Source organism: Ursus arctos, unplaced genomic scaffold (assembly GCF_023065955.2).
Source record: "Ursus arctos isolate Adak ecotype North America unplaced genomic scaffold, UrsArc2.0 scaffold_7, whole genome shotgun sequence".
In the NCBI taxonomy this organism is placed as follows: domain Eukaryota; kingdom Metazoa; phylum Chordata; class Mammalia; order Carnivora; family Ursidae; genus Ursus; species Ursus arctos.
This window is the reverse complement of record NW_026623089.1, coordinates 30,089,974-30,104,458: the sequence shown is the minus strand read 5'-3', so window position 1 is coordinate 30,104,458 and position 14,485 is coordinate 30,089,974. Positions and strand designations below refer to the sequence as shown.

Here is a 14,485-nt window from a genome sequence, read left to right as displayed (position 1 = left end):
CCCTTGATAGAAGATGTCTTCCTCTCTTTTGAATATATTCATCAGGTTGTTGAGATATCAAGGAAAGCCTGAAAGTTGTTAACTTCCATATCTTACTTATTATTCTCTTTGCTTTTCGTCTGTTTATCGGAGCAACTCATAACACAAACAGATACAGTTTAATGGCAGGACAGCTGGGGTTATGAAGGAGGGAGAGGATGGGAGAGAGACAAGGGAGATCTTGGCTTGTGGGAGAAAAGTATGGCTTAGCATTTGTCCATCCTACCTTTTTTACCTTTTTCCTTTGAAATAATTTCACTTTTAAAAAATTTTTTTATTAAGTAGGCTCCATGCCCAGTGTGGAGCCCAGTGTGGGATTTGAACTCGTGACCCTGAGATCATGACCTGAGCCGAGATCAAGAGTTGGATGCTTAACCAGCTGAGCTACCCAGGAGCCCCAGAAATAATTTCACATTTATAGAAGAGTTTTAAGAATAATGTAAAAAACTTTTTTTTTTTAAGATTTTATTTCTTTATTTGAGAGCAAGTGAGGGAGAAAGCATAAAAGGGGGGGTGGTCAGAGGGAGAGGGAGAAGCAGACTTGTCGCTGATCAGACCCCGGGATCATGACCTGAGCCAAAGGCAGACGCTTAACCTACTGAGCCACTCAGGCGCCCCAAGAATAGTATAAAAACTTTTAAATACCCTTCACTGAGAGTTACCAATTGTTAACATTTTGCCACATTTGCCTTACTATTCATTCTCATTCTTTCTCTCTCAGAGATAGTACATAAAACATATACAGATTTTCCTGAACCATATCAGAAGTAGTTACAGACATCATACCCCTCATACTTGTCCATTCCTCAGTATTTCCTTGTATATTTCCCTATTTCCTAAGAATAAAGGTATCCACTTACTAAACTACACAGTACATTTACCAAAAATCAGGCAAGTTAACTTCAATACGGTATTTAATCTGTGACTCTCATTCAGATTTTACCAGTTGTCCCAGTGACTTCATAGGTTTTTGGTGTTTTGTTTTGTTTTTTACCCCCCTGAATTTGATTTTCTACTCTCTAGTCTCCTTTAATCTGGAATGGTTCTTCAGACTAATTTATTTATTTTAATTTTTTTAATGTAAATTCAATTTAGTTAACATATAGTATTAGTTTCAGGGGTAGAATTTAGTGATTCATCAGTTGCATAGAATACCCAGTGCTGGGGCGTCTGGGTGGCACAACGGTTAAGCGTCTGCCTTCGGCTCAGGGCGTGATCCTGGCGTTATGGGATCGAGCCCCACATCAGGCTCCTCCGCTAGGAGCCTGCTTCTTCCTCTCCCACTCCCCGTGCTTGTGTTCCCTCTCTCGCTGGCTGTCTCTATCTCTGTCGAATAGATAAATAAAATCTTAAAAAAAAAAAAAAAAGAATACCCAGTGCTCATTACATCAAGTGCCCTCCTTAATGCCCATCACCCAGTTATCCCATCCCCTCACCCACCTTCCCTCCAGCAACCTTCATTTTATTTCCTATGGTTAAGAGTCTCTTATGGTTTGCCTCCTTCTCTGTTTTCATCTTATTTTTCCAGACTTTTCTTATTTTTAATGACACTGACATTTTGGAAGAGTATAGTTCATTTGTTTTGTAGAATGTCTTTCAATTTAGGTTTTGTGATAAAATTCATGTCATGATCTTTTAGCAGGAGTACTAAATAAGTGATATTGTATCATTGTCAGTGCATCACATCATGAAGCACACAATGTTAGTTTAGTAGGTGGTGTTTACTTTGATCAGTTGACAAGGTTGATGTTCACTAGGTTTGTCCACTGAAGTGGTTCTTTTTCCTCCTTGTAATTAATAGGTAATTTGTGAAGAGATACTTCGAGACTATGTAAATATCTCTTCTTTACTAAACTTTCATCCACTTTAGTTTTGGTATTGTGGTAATTTCTTGCTGGAATCCGTTATTTTTCTGATGGCTTGAAAATTGTTATTTTTCTAACTATTCCTCTACATTTTTTAAATATCACTTTATACTGTAAAGAAGAGCTTTCCCATTCCCTCTGTCAGTTTGAAGTCAAAATTCTTAGTCTGTTCAAATATATCATCCAGTGTCCCAGGTTTGATTAGTGGGAACCTCTTCAAGCCACCTACTATGTCCTTCTGACATGTCCCCATCATTTTTTGAGCACTTTAATACTTCCTGGTACAGCAAGATACTCAACATTCATCTTGTCTTTTCCCTGCACCAGTACTGGATTCCACTTTTCTAAGGTTATCTGGTTCCTTTGGTGATGCATGTATGCCTTTTTTGACTAGTCTGCATACAACTTCATTAACAAAGACTAGCTTTTGGGCAAGACTTAGCCTCCTTATCTTGATTTCTGTCTTAAGATATAGCAAAAATAGTGAAAAATAGTGAAATGCCAACAATTCATGGTGACTGATAGTGTATCCAGAATACTATGCAAAAAGTAGATGGCAAGTAAAAAATACTGTTTTTCAACCTAAAAGTATGCTTGCTTGAGAAGAAGGATGTTTATATGAGGTTTTGAAAATAAGTGTCACATTTCTTTGTGACTCTAAAAATGTAAGTAAGATCATTTGTTTGATTTCAAGTGCCAAAAATCAGTGGTATGTTCTGTATCTTGTATCTTTAAAACTGTGAACCTATTTTTAAAGATTTTTAATGTGGTAATATTTATATGCAGTAAAATTAATCCATTTAAGAGTTCAGATTAATAGATTTTGGTAAATGTATACAGTTGTATAATTACCAGCACAGTCAGGGTTCAGGACAGTTCCCTCACCCTAAAAAAGCTTTCTCATGTCCCTTTATAGTCAGTCCTTTTCCTGGACCCTCCAACTCAGTCAGTCACTCTAGTTTTACCTTTTCTAGATAGAATTTTATATAATAGGAGTCATACAGTATGTAGTCTTTTATATTTGACTTATTTCATTTAGTATAATTTTTTGATATTTATTATTTTTGTATATACTCTTATTCCTTTTTATTGCTGGGTAGGTCTCCATAGCATATATCTGCAACTATTTGTTTATCCCTTTACTTTTTTATGGACTTTTGAGTTGTTCCCAGGAGTTGGCTATTAGACTTACTCACATATAAGCCTTTGTACGTATATTTTCATCTTATCTCAGAATTGGAATTACTGGGCAGTATTATAATTGTATATTTAACCTTATACTACCATATCATTCACCAAATTAATTTAACCATTTTGTGATTCCATCAGCAGTGTATGGGAATTCTGATGTTCCCCATTTTGCCAACATTTGGTATTGTTAATCTTTTTTTAGCTTTACACATTCGGGTGGGTCTGTAGTGGTGTCTCATTGTGATTTTAATTTTCATTTCTTTGTTGATTAGTGATGTTGAACATCTTTATACATATCTTATGTGAAACATTTGTTTGAATCTTCTCCATTTTTAAAAACTTATCAAGTGGTATCAGTTCTTTATACATTCCATATAAGACTTTTTGTCAATTTTTTCTTTTAAAATTCATGTTTTTTATGTCCTGTTCAAGAAAATCTCATGGTTTCTCTTAGAAGCTTATTAGTGTTGACTCTTATGTTTTGATATCTGATACATTTCTAGTTAATTTTTCTGTGTGGTGTGACTTTTAAGTGTTGAGGTTTATTATATTTCATAAGATAATCCAGTTCTGACACCATTTGTTGGGAAGACCTTCTTTCCCCCTATTAAATTCGTTGGCATCTTTGTTGTGTCAGTTGACAATATTCCTGTGGGTATATTTCTGAACTCTGTTATTTGCCATTGAACTATATGTATTTTTACACCAATACCACAGTGTCTTGATTAGTGTATCTTTATGTCTGAAAATCAAGTAGTACTAGTTCTCCAATTTTGTTTTTCCTTTTCAGACTTGTTCTGCTAATCTAGGTCTTTCTGCATGAAATTTTAGAATCAATATATCAGTTTTTCAGAAAGTCTTTTAGAATTTTGGTTAGGATTGCATTGAATCCGTAGAGCAATTTTGAGAGAATTACCATATTAGCAACATTGAGTCTTCCAGTTTATGATCATAGTTTGTATCATCTTTATATCTTCTTTAATTTCCCACTGAAGTGTTTTGTAGTATTGCTTCCCTTTAGCCTGAAGAATTTCCTTTAAGCATTTCTAGTAGTACAAAGAGATAGCAACTCTTAAGTTGTAGGGAAAAGTATAAACTTCTTATCTGAAAACATCTTTTGGATATTTGTTTTATGGACATTCCCAAAAGCTAGTAAAAGTTAATAAAAGAGTATACTGTATGGATTGTGTGTAGGTGGAGATAACTAAAAGCTTAATAAAGAACTTGAGGTCTTTCCTATTGATGATCTCAACCCATTGGGTAGTAAGTCTCCTTTCCTGCTTTGGGTGATTGGATTGGATCATCATACCACACAGTGTTGATGACTTCTGCAGCTGTCTTTTCTCTACCTCTCCTTATCACCTTCACAGCTCCCTTAAAAGAAATTACCTTAACAGGATATTGGAAAATTGACACAAACTTGTGAAACTACCAGGAAACATAGCATTTGAAGATAGATGACCTACACTTTCCCCGAAAGCTATGTACAAAATTAACTTTTACACAACACACGTTTCTCCATTTATGCCAGCGCTGGCAGCTAGAAAATAAAGGTAACATCCTTCTCATAATGACAATAAACATGTAAAATAATAAATATGTGGGAACTATATGAATAAACAATAAATTTTAATCGAGATCCATTAAAGCCCACTTGGATAAATGTAAAGCAACTCCTAAAAGAGAAGACTAAATATTTTTAAGGGTGTTACATTCTTCCTGAAATACTTTCTAAGTATAATGCTATTCAGATCAAAACCACAATGTCTTCTTTGGGGAGCTGGTGGTAATGGGGAAAGAGTTGACTAAGTTATTTTAAATATAATCTGAAAGAATAAAGCTAGAATGGCCAAGACATTTTGAAAAATATGAATAACGAGTAGGGATTTGCCTTCCCAAATACTAAGACTTGCTATAAATACATAATAATTTTTTAAGTATGGTACTTTTTTCACTTCTTTATTAAGGAGAGAGCTTTTAAAAAAAAACATGACTACTCCCTACCACAGAGATACAGAATCAGATGCTTTGACAGTATGTTTTAGGCATATATGCTTTTAAGAAGCTCACAGTAGGAAAAAAAAGAAAGCAGCAGCAGCTCAGAGTTGATTCTGATATGACAGAATCACCTGTGGCTATGAAGAAACCAGTCTAGGGGAACCAGTTCCTGAATTCTGAAGGAAGCAATTCCTAGGGAATAAAAGTTCCAATTCATGTCTCCCACTGTATTCTTATTATGTTCTAAGCCAACAACTTGTTCTTTAATAAGTAGGGATAATAACTGTGTTTTTTTATTTACAGAAAAATATGTCACATCATTTTGTCTTTTTTTTTTTTTTTTTTTTTGCCATAGTATACATAATGACTCCTTTTACAATTCAGATATGGGGGAGAGGAAATGACATGAATTTACTCTTTTTGTATCTTCTAGCTATTGTGTTAACTTTATTAGCTCTGTGTCATATGAACTTTTTTTTGGTTCATTTAATTTTGGTATAAAGTATGTACAGTGAGGATGACCTATATTTTCTTTGTATATCATTACTATAAATTTGTTTTTAAGATTTAATTTATTTATTTGAGAGAGAGAGCGGGTCAGGGAGCAGAGGGAGAGAGAGGGGAAAAGAATCTCAAGCAGGCTCTGTGCTGACCACAGAGCCTGATGCAGGCTCGATATCATGACCTGAGCTGAAACCAAGAGTTGGACACTTAACCGACTGAGCTACCCTGGAGCCCCATATCAGTGCTGTAAATTTTTAACTTGGTGACCAGATGCAGTTGAAAAAAGTATGTGATTTTGTGTTATATTTTTCATCTTTGGTTATTATTCTGGATAAAATAAGCAAAATAACCATTTGACTGGTAAAAATTATTTTTTTAAAAGATTTTATTTTATTTATTTATTTGACAGAGAGAGACAGGCAGTGAGAGAGGGAACACAAGCAGGGGAAGTGGGAGAGGAAGAAGCAGGCTCCCAGCAGAGGAGCCGGGATGCGGGGCTCGATCGCAGAATGCCGGGATCACGCCCTGAGCCAAAGGCAGACGCTTAACGACTGAGCCACCCAGGCGCCCTGGTGAAAATTATTTTTAAACAACCATTTAAACTGTGGAAATAACTACCTTAAGGGCATACAGCAAACAGAGAATCATTTGTTCAAAAAAAAAAAAAACAAAAAACTACTAAATCTCAGTAAGAACAATGGGACTCTGGCATTTGATCCATGACCCATTCCCACCCACCTCACTGAACTCAGCTTGAGGGAAGCTCTACTCTGAGCAGAAGGAGCAGACTGTGGGCTTCTTTCATACCTTCTAGCTTCTTGTTGGAGATGCTTTCTTCCAGGCAGCTGAGGTCAAAAAGCCTAGTGCTCCCTTCATTCACTCACCCTTTACTCAGAGTGGAAGTCTACTCCAGGCGCAGCAGAGTGAGAATACTGAGCTTTGGGCCAGGCATCATTCATAAGGCAGAAGTTCTATGCCAGGAGAGGCAAATCATCCAGCACCCCTCTCATAAAGCACAGATGTCTCTCTGAGAGAAGTGGGTCATTGTCCCAGCCCCCAGTTTCTGTGCAGTGGCACAAAGGTTCTTCCAAAGGGAAAGGCAGGCCTTGAGAGCAGAGAACTCTCTCTTAAGGAAACTGACTTTATTTGGAACAGAGCTTACAAAAAGTTGTTGAAAATGATGATTTTTGTGGTAAACGATTAAGGGGAGGCTGGTAGCTCCATGATACTAGTAGCAACAAGTGAAACGGCAGACTGGTTAGAATTTTTACCAGAAAAGAGAGAACCAGAAAAAAAAAAAAAGATAGCTAAAAGAACCCTCCTGGGATTGGAATAAGCCTCAAAGACTGGCAAAGAAACCCCACCCATACAGAGAGACCCGCTTTTATTGGAACAGAGAGTGGTGCAATTTATGCGCCATGGTGTGGCAGAAACACAATGAAACAAATTAGTAGAGGCTAACAGCTGGATGTGTGATACCACTACAGGCAGATCAGCAGGAAGCTTCTAAAGCAAAGACCTGAGAAAGAAACTGCCAGAGAGTCTAACTGAACCCACAGTCATTCCTGGTGGACAGGGAGACTGCATGCTCAAGACAGCATCTCCTGAGAAGTGGTATCAGAGGCTGCACGGTGCTAGTGAAATAGACTCAATGAACCTAGAGATAAAAAGGGACATTTTTTAATGATAAAAGGGTCAGTCTATCAGGAAGACATAATTATATCCTTACCTAACAACATAGCCCCAAAACGCATGAAGCAGAATGTGAGAGAAGTGAGGGGAGAAGGAGTTCAGCAGCAATAGTTGGATATGTTGATATTCCACTTTCAATAATGGATAGAGCATCTAGGCAGAAGATCAACAAAGATGGAAGACTTGAACAACACTGCGTATCAACTAGACCAAGAAGATACTTATATAGAACACTCCACCCAAAAAAGAACAAAATACTCATTCTTCTCAACTGTACATGGAACATTCTCCAGGAAAGACTTTCTGCTAGGCCATAAAAAAATTAAAGGATTGCAATCATGTGAAGTATGTTTTCCTACTACAGAGGAACGATATTAGAAATCAGTTACAGAGAAAATATGAGGAATTCCCAAACATGTGGAAATTAAATACCACTTCTAAATAATCAGTAGCTCAAAGAAGAAATCACAAAGGAAATTAGAAAATATATTGAGATGAATTAAAACAAAGCCAAAACACACCAAAACTTAACGAGATGGTAGCCAACAGCACCTAGACCAGAATTTATAGCTGCAAGTGCCTATATTTAAAAAGATTTCAGTTCAATACCCTGTCTTCCTCAAAAGACTAGAAAAAGAAGAGCATACTAAATCCAAAGCAAGTGGAAAGAAGGAAATAATAATGAGTAGAGCAGAAATAAATGAAATAGTACAGAAAAATAGAGAAATCAGCAAAATCAAAGGTTGGCCCTTTGAAAAGACCCAACAAAATTAATAAATGTTTTATCTAGGGCTGATCAAGAGAAAAAGCTCAAATTACTAAATCACAAGTGATATAGGAGAAATTACTACTGACCTTACATGAATAAAAAGAATTAAGGGATAATATATATATTAGCAGACTAGATAATTAGGATGAAATAAGCAAATCCCTAGAAAGACACAAACTACTGAAACTGACAAGGAGAAATAGAAAATCTGAACCAAGCTATGTTGTAGGTTGAAATGTCTATCCCACCCCACCCCACCCACCTCCCCCAAAAAAGACATGTTGAAGCTCTAATCCCTTGTACTTATGAACATGACCTTATTTGGAAATAGGGTCTTTGCAGGTTAATCAGGTTAAGACAAAGTCATACTGGATTAGAATGGATCCTAAATCCAGTGACTGATTTCTTTATAAGAAGAGAGATTTGGAGACCGAGACACACACAGGGAAGAAGTCCATGTGAGCTGGAAGTAGAAATTGGACTTACGGGGCGCCTGGGTGGCTCAGTCGTTAAGCGTCTGCCTTCGGCTCAGGCCGTGATCCCGGCGTTCTGGGATTGAGCCCCACATCAGGCTCCTCCGCTGGGAGCCTGCTTCTTCCTCTCCCACTCCCCCTGCTTGTGTTCCCTCTCTCGCTGGCTATCTCTGTCAAATAAATAAAATCTTAAAAAAAAAAAAGAAAGAAAAGAAATTGGACTTACGCTGTCACAAGCCAAGAAATGCCAAAGATTGTTGGAAACTACCAGAAACTAGGAGAAAGCAGGGAAGGATTCTTTTGTAGACCCTCAGAGGGAGCATGGCTCTATTGACACCTTGATTGCAGATTTCTAGAATCCAGAGCTGTGAGAGAATAAGTTTCTGTGGTTCTAAGCCACTCAGTTTGTGGTAATATATTACAACAGCCCTAGGAAACTAATACAACCTAGAACAAGTAAAGAGATTAACTTTGTAATTTTAAAATTTTCATCAAAGAAAAGCCTGTGGCCAGACATTTTCACTAGTGATTTCTGTCAGATATTTTTAAAGGATTTAATACCAATTCTTCGCAAACTTATCTAAAATATAGAGGAGGACTTACTTTGTGAGGCCAGTATTACTTGAATACCAAAACCAGACAGAGAAGTCACAAGAAAAGAACACTTCGGGCCAGTATCACTTATTTATACCAACAACAGCAGTAAAATTCTCAACAAAATATTAGCAAACAAAATCAAGTAATATATAAAACTGTTATACACCCTCACCAAGTGAGATTTATCTCAGGAATCCAAGGTTGGTTTACATCACAAAATCGATTAATGTAATACAATGCATTAATGGAATAAGTAATAGGAACCATATGATCATCACAACGGATGCCCCCCAAAAAAGTGTTTCACCAAATTCAACACCTTTTCATGATAAAAACATGTAACAAACTAGGAATAGAGGAGAAATTCCTCAGCCTAACTTACAAAAAAGTACATAGTTGTGGTGGGAGGCTGAACGTTTTTCCCCCTAAAATTAGGAATAAGACAAGGTTGTCCACTCTCATTACTTCTATGCAGTATTGTACCTGAGGCTCTAGCCTTGGCAGTTAGGCAGTAAAAAAAGAACCAAAGTTACCCAGATTACAAAAGAAGAAGTAAAAGTGTCTATTTGTAGAAGACATAATGTTGTATATGGAAAATCCTAAAGAATCTACAGAACTATTAGCGAGGTTGTAGAATACAGCATTTAAAAAAAAAAAAAAAAAGGTGGGGGCGCCTGGGTGGCACAGCGGTTAAGCGTCTGCCTTCGGCTCAGGGCGTGATCCCGGCGTTGTGGGATCAAGCCCCACATCAGGCTCCTCTGCTATGAGCCTGCTTCTTCCTCTCCCACTCCCCCTGCTTGTGTTCCCTCTCTCGCTGGCTGTCTCTATCTCTGTCAAATAAATAAATAAAATCTTAAAAAAAAAAAAAAAGTGGTATTTCTAGACAAATAGCAATGAGCATTCTGAACATGAAAATTAAAACAGTTCCATTTACAATAACATCCAAAAGAATAAAATACTTAGGAATAATTTTAAGATGTTTAAGGCTTATACACTGTAAAATTTTTAAAAATTGTTGAAATAAAGAAGATGTAAATAAACAGAGAGGTATCTCATGTTCATGAATTGGAACACTTAATGTTATAAAGATGGCATTGCTTCCCCAAATGGCCTGCAGATTCAGTGCATTCTCTATCAAGACCTCTACTGCCTTTGCAGAAATTAAGAAACTGATCTTAAAATTCATATGAAAATTCAAGAGATGCATGAATAGCCAAAACAATCTTATAAAAGGAGAGAGGACTCACACTTCCCAGTTTCAGAACTTACTACAAAACTACCATGATCAACATACTGTGTTACTGGCTTACAGATTGGAAGTGTAGATCAGTGAAATAGAATTGCATGTCCAGAAGTAAAATTTATGGGTTAGTGATTCTTTTTTTTTTTTTTCCCCAAAGATGTTGTATTTATTTATTAGAGAGAGAGCACACAAGCCAGGGGATGGGGAGGCAGGGGGAGAAGCATACTGCCTGCCAAGCAGGGATCCCGACGCAGGACTCGATCCCAGGACCCTGGGATCATGACTTGAGCCGAAGGCAGACGCTTAACTGACTGAGCCACTCAGGCACCTCTGGCTAGTGATTCTTGACAAAGGAAGTTGAACCCCTTTTTATACCATACACAAACCTTTACTTGAAATGGATCATATACCTAAAAGTAAGTTCTAAAACTATAGGAATAAATCTTCATGACCTTGGGTTAGGCACTAGTTTTTTAGATATAATACCAAAAGCACAAATGACCACAAAAAATAGATAAATTGAAATTCATTAAAATCAAAAACTTTTGGGGGCGCCCGGGTGGTTCAGTCAGTTTAGCATCTGCCTTTGGCTCAGGTCATCATCCCGGGGTGGTGGGATCGAGCCTCGCCCTCATCAGGCTCCCTGCAGAGCCTGTTTCTCCCTCTCCGTCTGCCTGCTGCTCCCCCTGCTTGTGCTCTCTCTGTGTCAAATAAATAATCTTTTTAAAAAATAATTTAAAACTTTTGTACTGCTAATAGTAGTAGCATCAGTGAAGTGATAAGCTCACTGATGGCCGAAGATATTTGCAAATCTTACATCTGATAATGGACTTACATCCAGAATATATCAAGAATTCTTACAACTCAACATTAAAAAAGTAGATAGCCCAGTTAAATACTGGGCAAAGCATATGAATAGACATTTCTCCAAAGAAGGCATTTAAATGACCAATTAGATGTTCAACATCAGTAGTCATTAGGGAAATATAAATCTGAACCATGAGACACCACTTCTTGTGGACTAGAATGGATATAATAAAAAAGATAACAAGTGTTCATGAGTATGTGGAGAAGTCAGAACCCTCATTGCTGTTGAGAATATGAAATGGTTCACCTGCTTTGGAAGATGGTTCAGTACTTCCTCAGAATGGTAAACATAATTAACATGATCCAGAAATTCCACTTCTAAATATATATCCAAGAGAAATGAAAATATACATCCACACAAAAACTTGCACACAAATATTAAAGATAGCATTATTTGTATCATAGAAACCCAAATGGTCATCAGCTGATGATTGGATAAAACATGCTGTATCCATACAATGGAATATTGTTTGGCACTAAAAAGGAAGGAAGTACTGGTACATGCTACAGCATGGTGAACCTTGAAACCATTATTCCAGGAGGAAAACGTGTATCTCTCTCTCTCTCTCTCTCTCTCTCTCACACACACACACACACACACACACAAATATTGCACAATTCCATTTATATGAAATATCCAGAATAAGCAAGTCCGTAGAAGCAAAAAGTAAGAAGCAGTTGCATAGGGTTGGAGCAAATGGGAGAATGGGGAGTAGCTGACTATTAATGGGTACAGCGTTTACTTCTGGGGTACAAAAATTTAATTTATCATGGTGATGGTCCCACACCTCTGTGAACTTACCAAACAAACCATTGAATTTTACACTTCAAATGAGTGAATTGTGTGGTTATGTGTATTATATCTCAGTAAAACTATTCAAAAACAAAACAAATAGGTGTGACTGTAATTAATGTGAGCCAACTGAAAGTTATCTGTATGTTTCAGAGTCCAGGTTGATAAAATTGGTTAAAATTGTTTAATTCAAGAAAAAAACAGGTAGCACCTCCTTTACTGAGTGCTGTTAGTTGCTGTGAGTTGATTTAGATAAGACAGTAGCCTGAATGTAACATTAAACATGGTTGAAATACAGATATTCTGAGCTTGCTTTGGCAGCGCATATACTAAAATTGGAATGATACAGAAAAGATTAGCGTGGCCCTTGCGTAAGGATGATACACAAATTTGTGAAGTGTTCCATATTTTTATGATGAGCACCGGGTGTTGTATGTAAGTGTTGAATCACTAAATTCTGCACCTGAAACTAATATTACACTGTATATTAACTGGCAGGAATTTAAATAAAAACTTGGGGGGAAAATACACATTTTTGTAAAAGTGTATGTAGAATCACTCACTGTAACTACACTGTGTACAGTGCATCCTTCAACTAACATCTTCTCTAAGATATAAATGTTTCTAAACATGAAAAATAAATATAGATATTCTGCTCAAAGTCTGACCAAACTGACTAAATGTAGGACTAAGGAGTTAAGTACAGTTCATGCCATGTAATGTCTCATTTAAAAAATCACCAAACAATGAAATGGCATTAAAGTATAATACAGTGGAGGATTTTATTGGACTCTTTAATTAATACCTATTCCTAATACCTTTTAGATGTTAAATCTGTATCAAAATTACATTATTTTGTGATTGATTTTAAAAAGTTACTTAAAAATTTCTTTAGGCCACAGAAGAGAATGTTGGCAAATAGAACTATAATAAAGGTTTTCATAATGATTTATAACACAATATTTTCTTTATGTGGAAGACTTAATAGGTCTAATATAGAAATTATATGGGATGATTATTTTAGTTTGATTATGCAAGAGAGTTCTTCATATTAAACTATTTATTTGTAATATATAATTGCTAAATGTGTCTTTGCAAAATATGATTTGGGTTGTGCTGTCAAGACCGTTTGAATGATAGGGAAATCAAGCTGGTTGCAAATATCATTGGTGTATTTGAAATCTTTAAGAAAAATTGTTCATGGATTATAACATTCTTTCAGTGTCTTGTTTATTACTTCTTTTTCATTGTGTCAAGGTATGTCCCCATTTTCTTGTTTAGAGTACTTTTAAGTTTTCCATGACATAAGTAAATGCACATGGTGATACATTGCAGTGATCTGAAGTAAATTATATGTGCTGGAACTTAAAGAACACTTAAAACATGTACTTTCCTTTTCTTTACACTTTTATTTTCTATTACCATAGTTTCTTGTTTATTAGCTACAAAAGTGGAAATAAGTACAAAGCATTAACAACATAGTGTAGTGCTCCTGCAGTCTGAGAACAGATTCTGGGAGTGTTCGGGATGAGTCTAGTTTAGCATTTTGAAACTTTCTGATCAGGACTTAAATTTTTATATTGTAAACCTTTTAAGCATGTGTAGTGATGTTTACCTTTAGAACATACGATGCACTCTAGTTTTAAATTCTATTAATTTCACAACTGTAAACATTTGAAAGCTATAGTTTATGAATAGTATTCTAGGCACAGAATTATAAATTCAGATAACTTTCTATTTGAGTTTTCCCTTCTTATGGCCCTTCAAAAAATGTTTGTTTTGTGTCTGGAAAAAACTTCTTGAACTTGGAGAGCAAGCATGATCCTCAAATAATATTTAAGGTTTAAGGTGTCTTTTTGTTTGAGTTGAATTGTGTGTGAGGTATTCCTATGTAGTATAATAAGAACTGATATATTTGAATGCTCAAGAAAAATTTTCCTTTAGTATTAGTTTAATTAGAGTTTCTCTGTAAATTTTAAACATAATTCATAAGAGAAATAAAAACCACCCAAAGTATATTTTTACATTCACTTTGCTTTTGTACTTTTGTGGAGATAAATTTTATTCTGATTCGAAGTTTTAAAATACTTTAATTGTATTAAACTGATTTGTCTTATCTGTTACTAACATTTGTCTTTGATATTGCATATGTGCTTTTGATACTGAATGGGGAAAGATTTTTGTGCAAATATTTCACCAAATATTTTTACAGGGACACTTAGTCGGTCTGGATGAACCAGCTTCGGGAGCTGGGCAAGAAGCTCTGCTTAAACAAGAGCAAGCAAAAATCATTCGATTCGAGAGACAAGCAGAAGAGTTCCTCAATGCAGTCTTTTATAGAAAAGGTTGGTTCTAGTGAAGAATGGCATTTAGCATCTGCTTGTCTTATATTAATTTCCTTAATTTTAATGTCATTTTTTAAAAGTCACTTTAAAAATATTTTTCTTTATTGAT

At 36.0% G+C, this 14,485-nt stretch overlaps 1 protein-coding gene and 1 non-coding gene across 10 annotated transcripts in view; both read left to right on the top strand.

The window, feature by feature from the left end:
- Window positions 1–14,485, top strand: part of LCOR (ligand dependent nuclear receptor corepressor) — a 138,832-nt gene that overhangs the window by 75,865 nt on the left and 48,482 nt on the right. For 7 of the 9 annotated variants that reach the window (XM_026493773.4, XM_057308857.1, XM_057308858.1 and 4 more), the window contains one exon: window positions 14,244–14,376. The exons of the other annotated variants lie outside the window; for them this stretch is intronic. Coding sequence is in view for 3 of the 7 variants with exons in the window: in XM_057308857.1 (XP_057164840.1) it covers window positions 14,244–14,376 (133 nt within the window). In the remaining 4 variants the exon portion in view is untranslated. The remainder of the gene's footprint in view (window positions 1–14,243; window positions 14,377–14,485) is intronic. 9 annotated transcript variants of the gene reach the window in all.
- On the top strand, window positions 12,337–12,443 carry LOC113252566 (U6 spliceosomal RNA). The gene has a single exon (XR_003314920.1). It is a non-coding gene; the product is annotated as a U6 spliceosomal RNA (small nuclear RNA).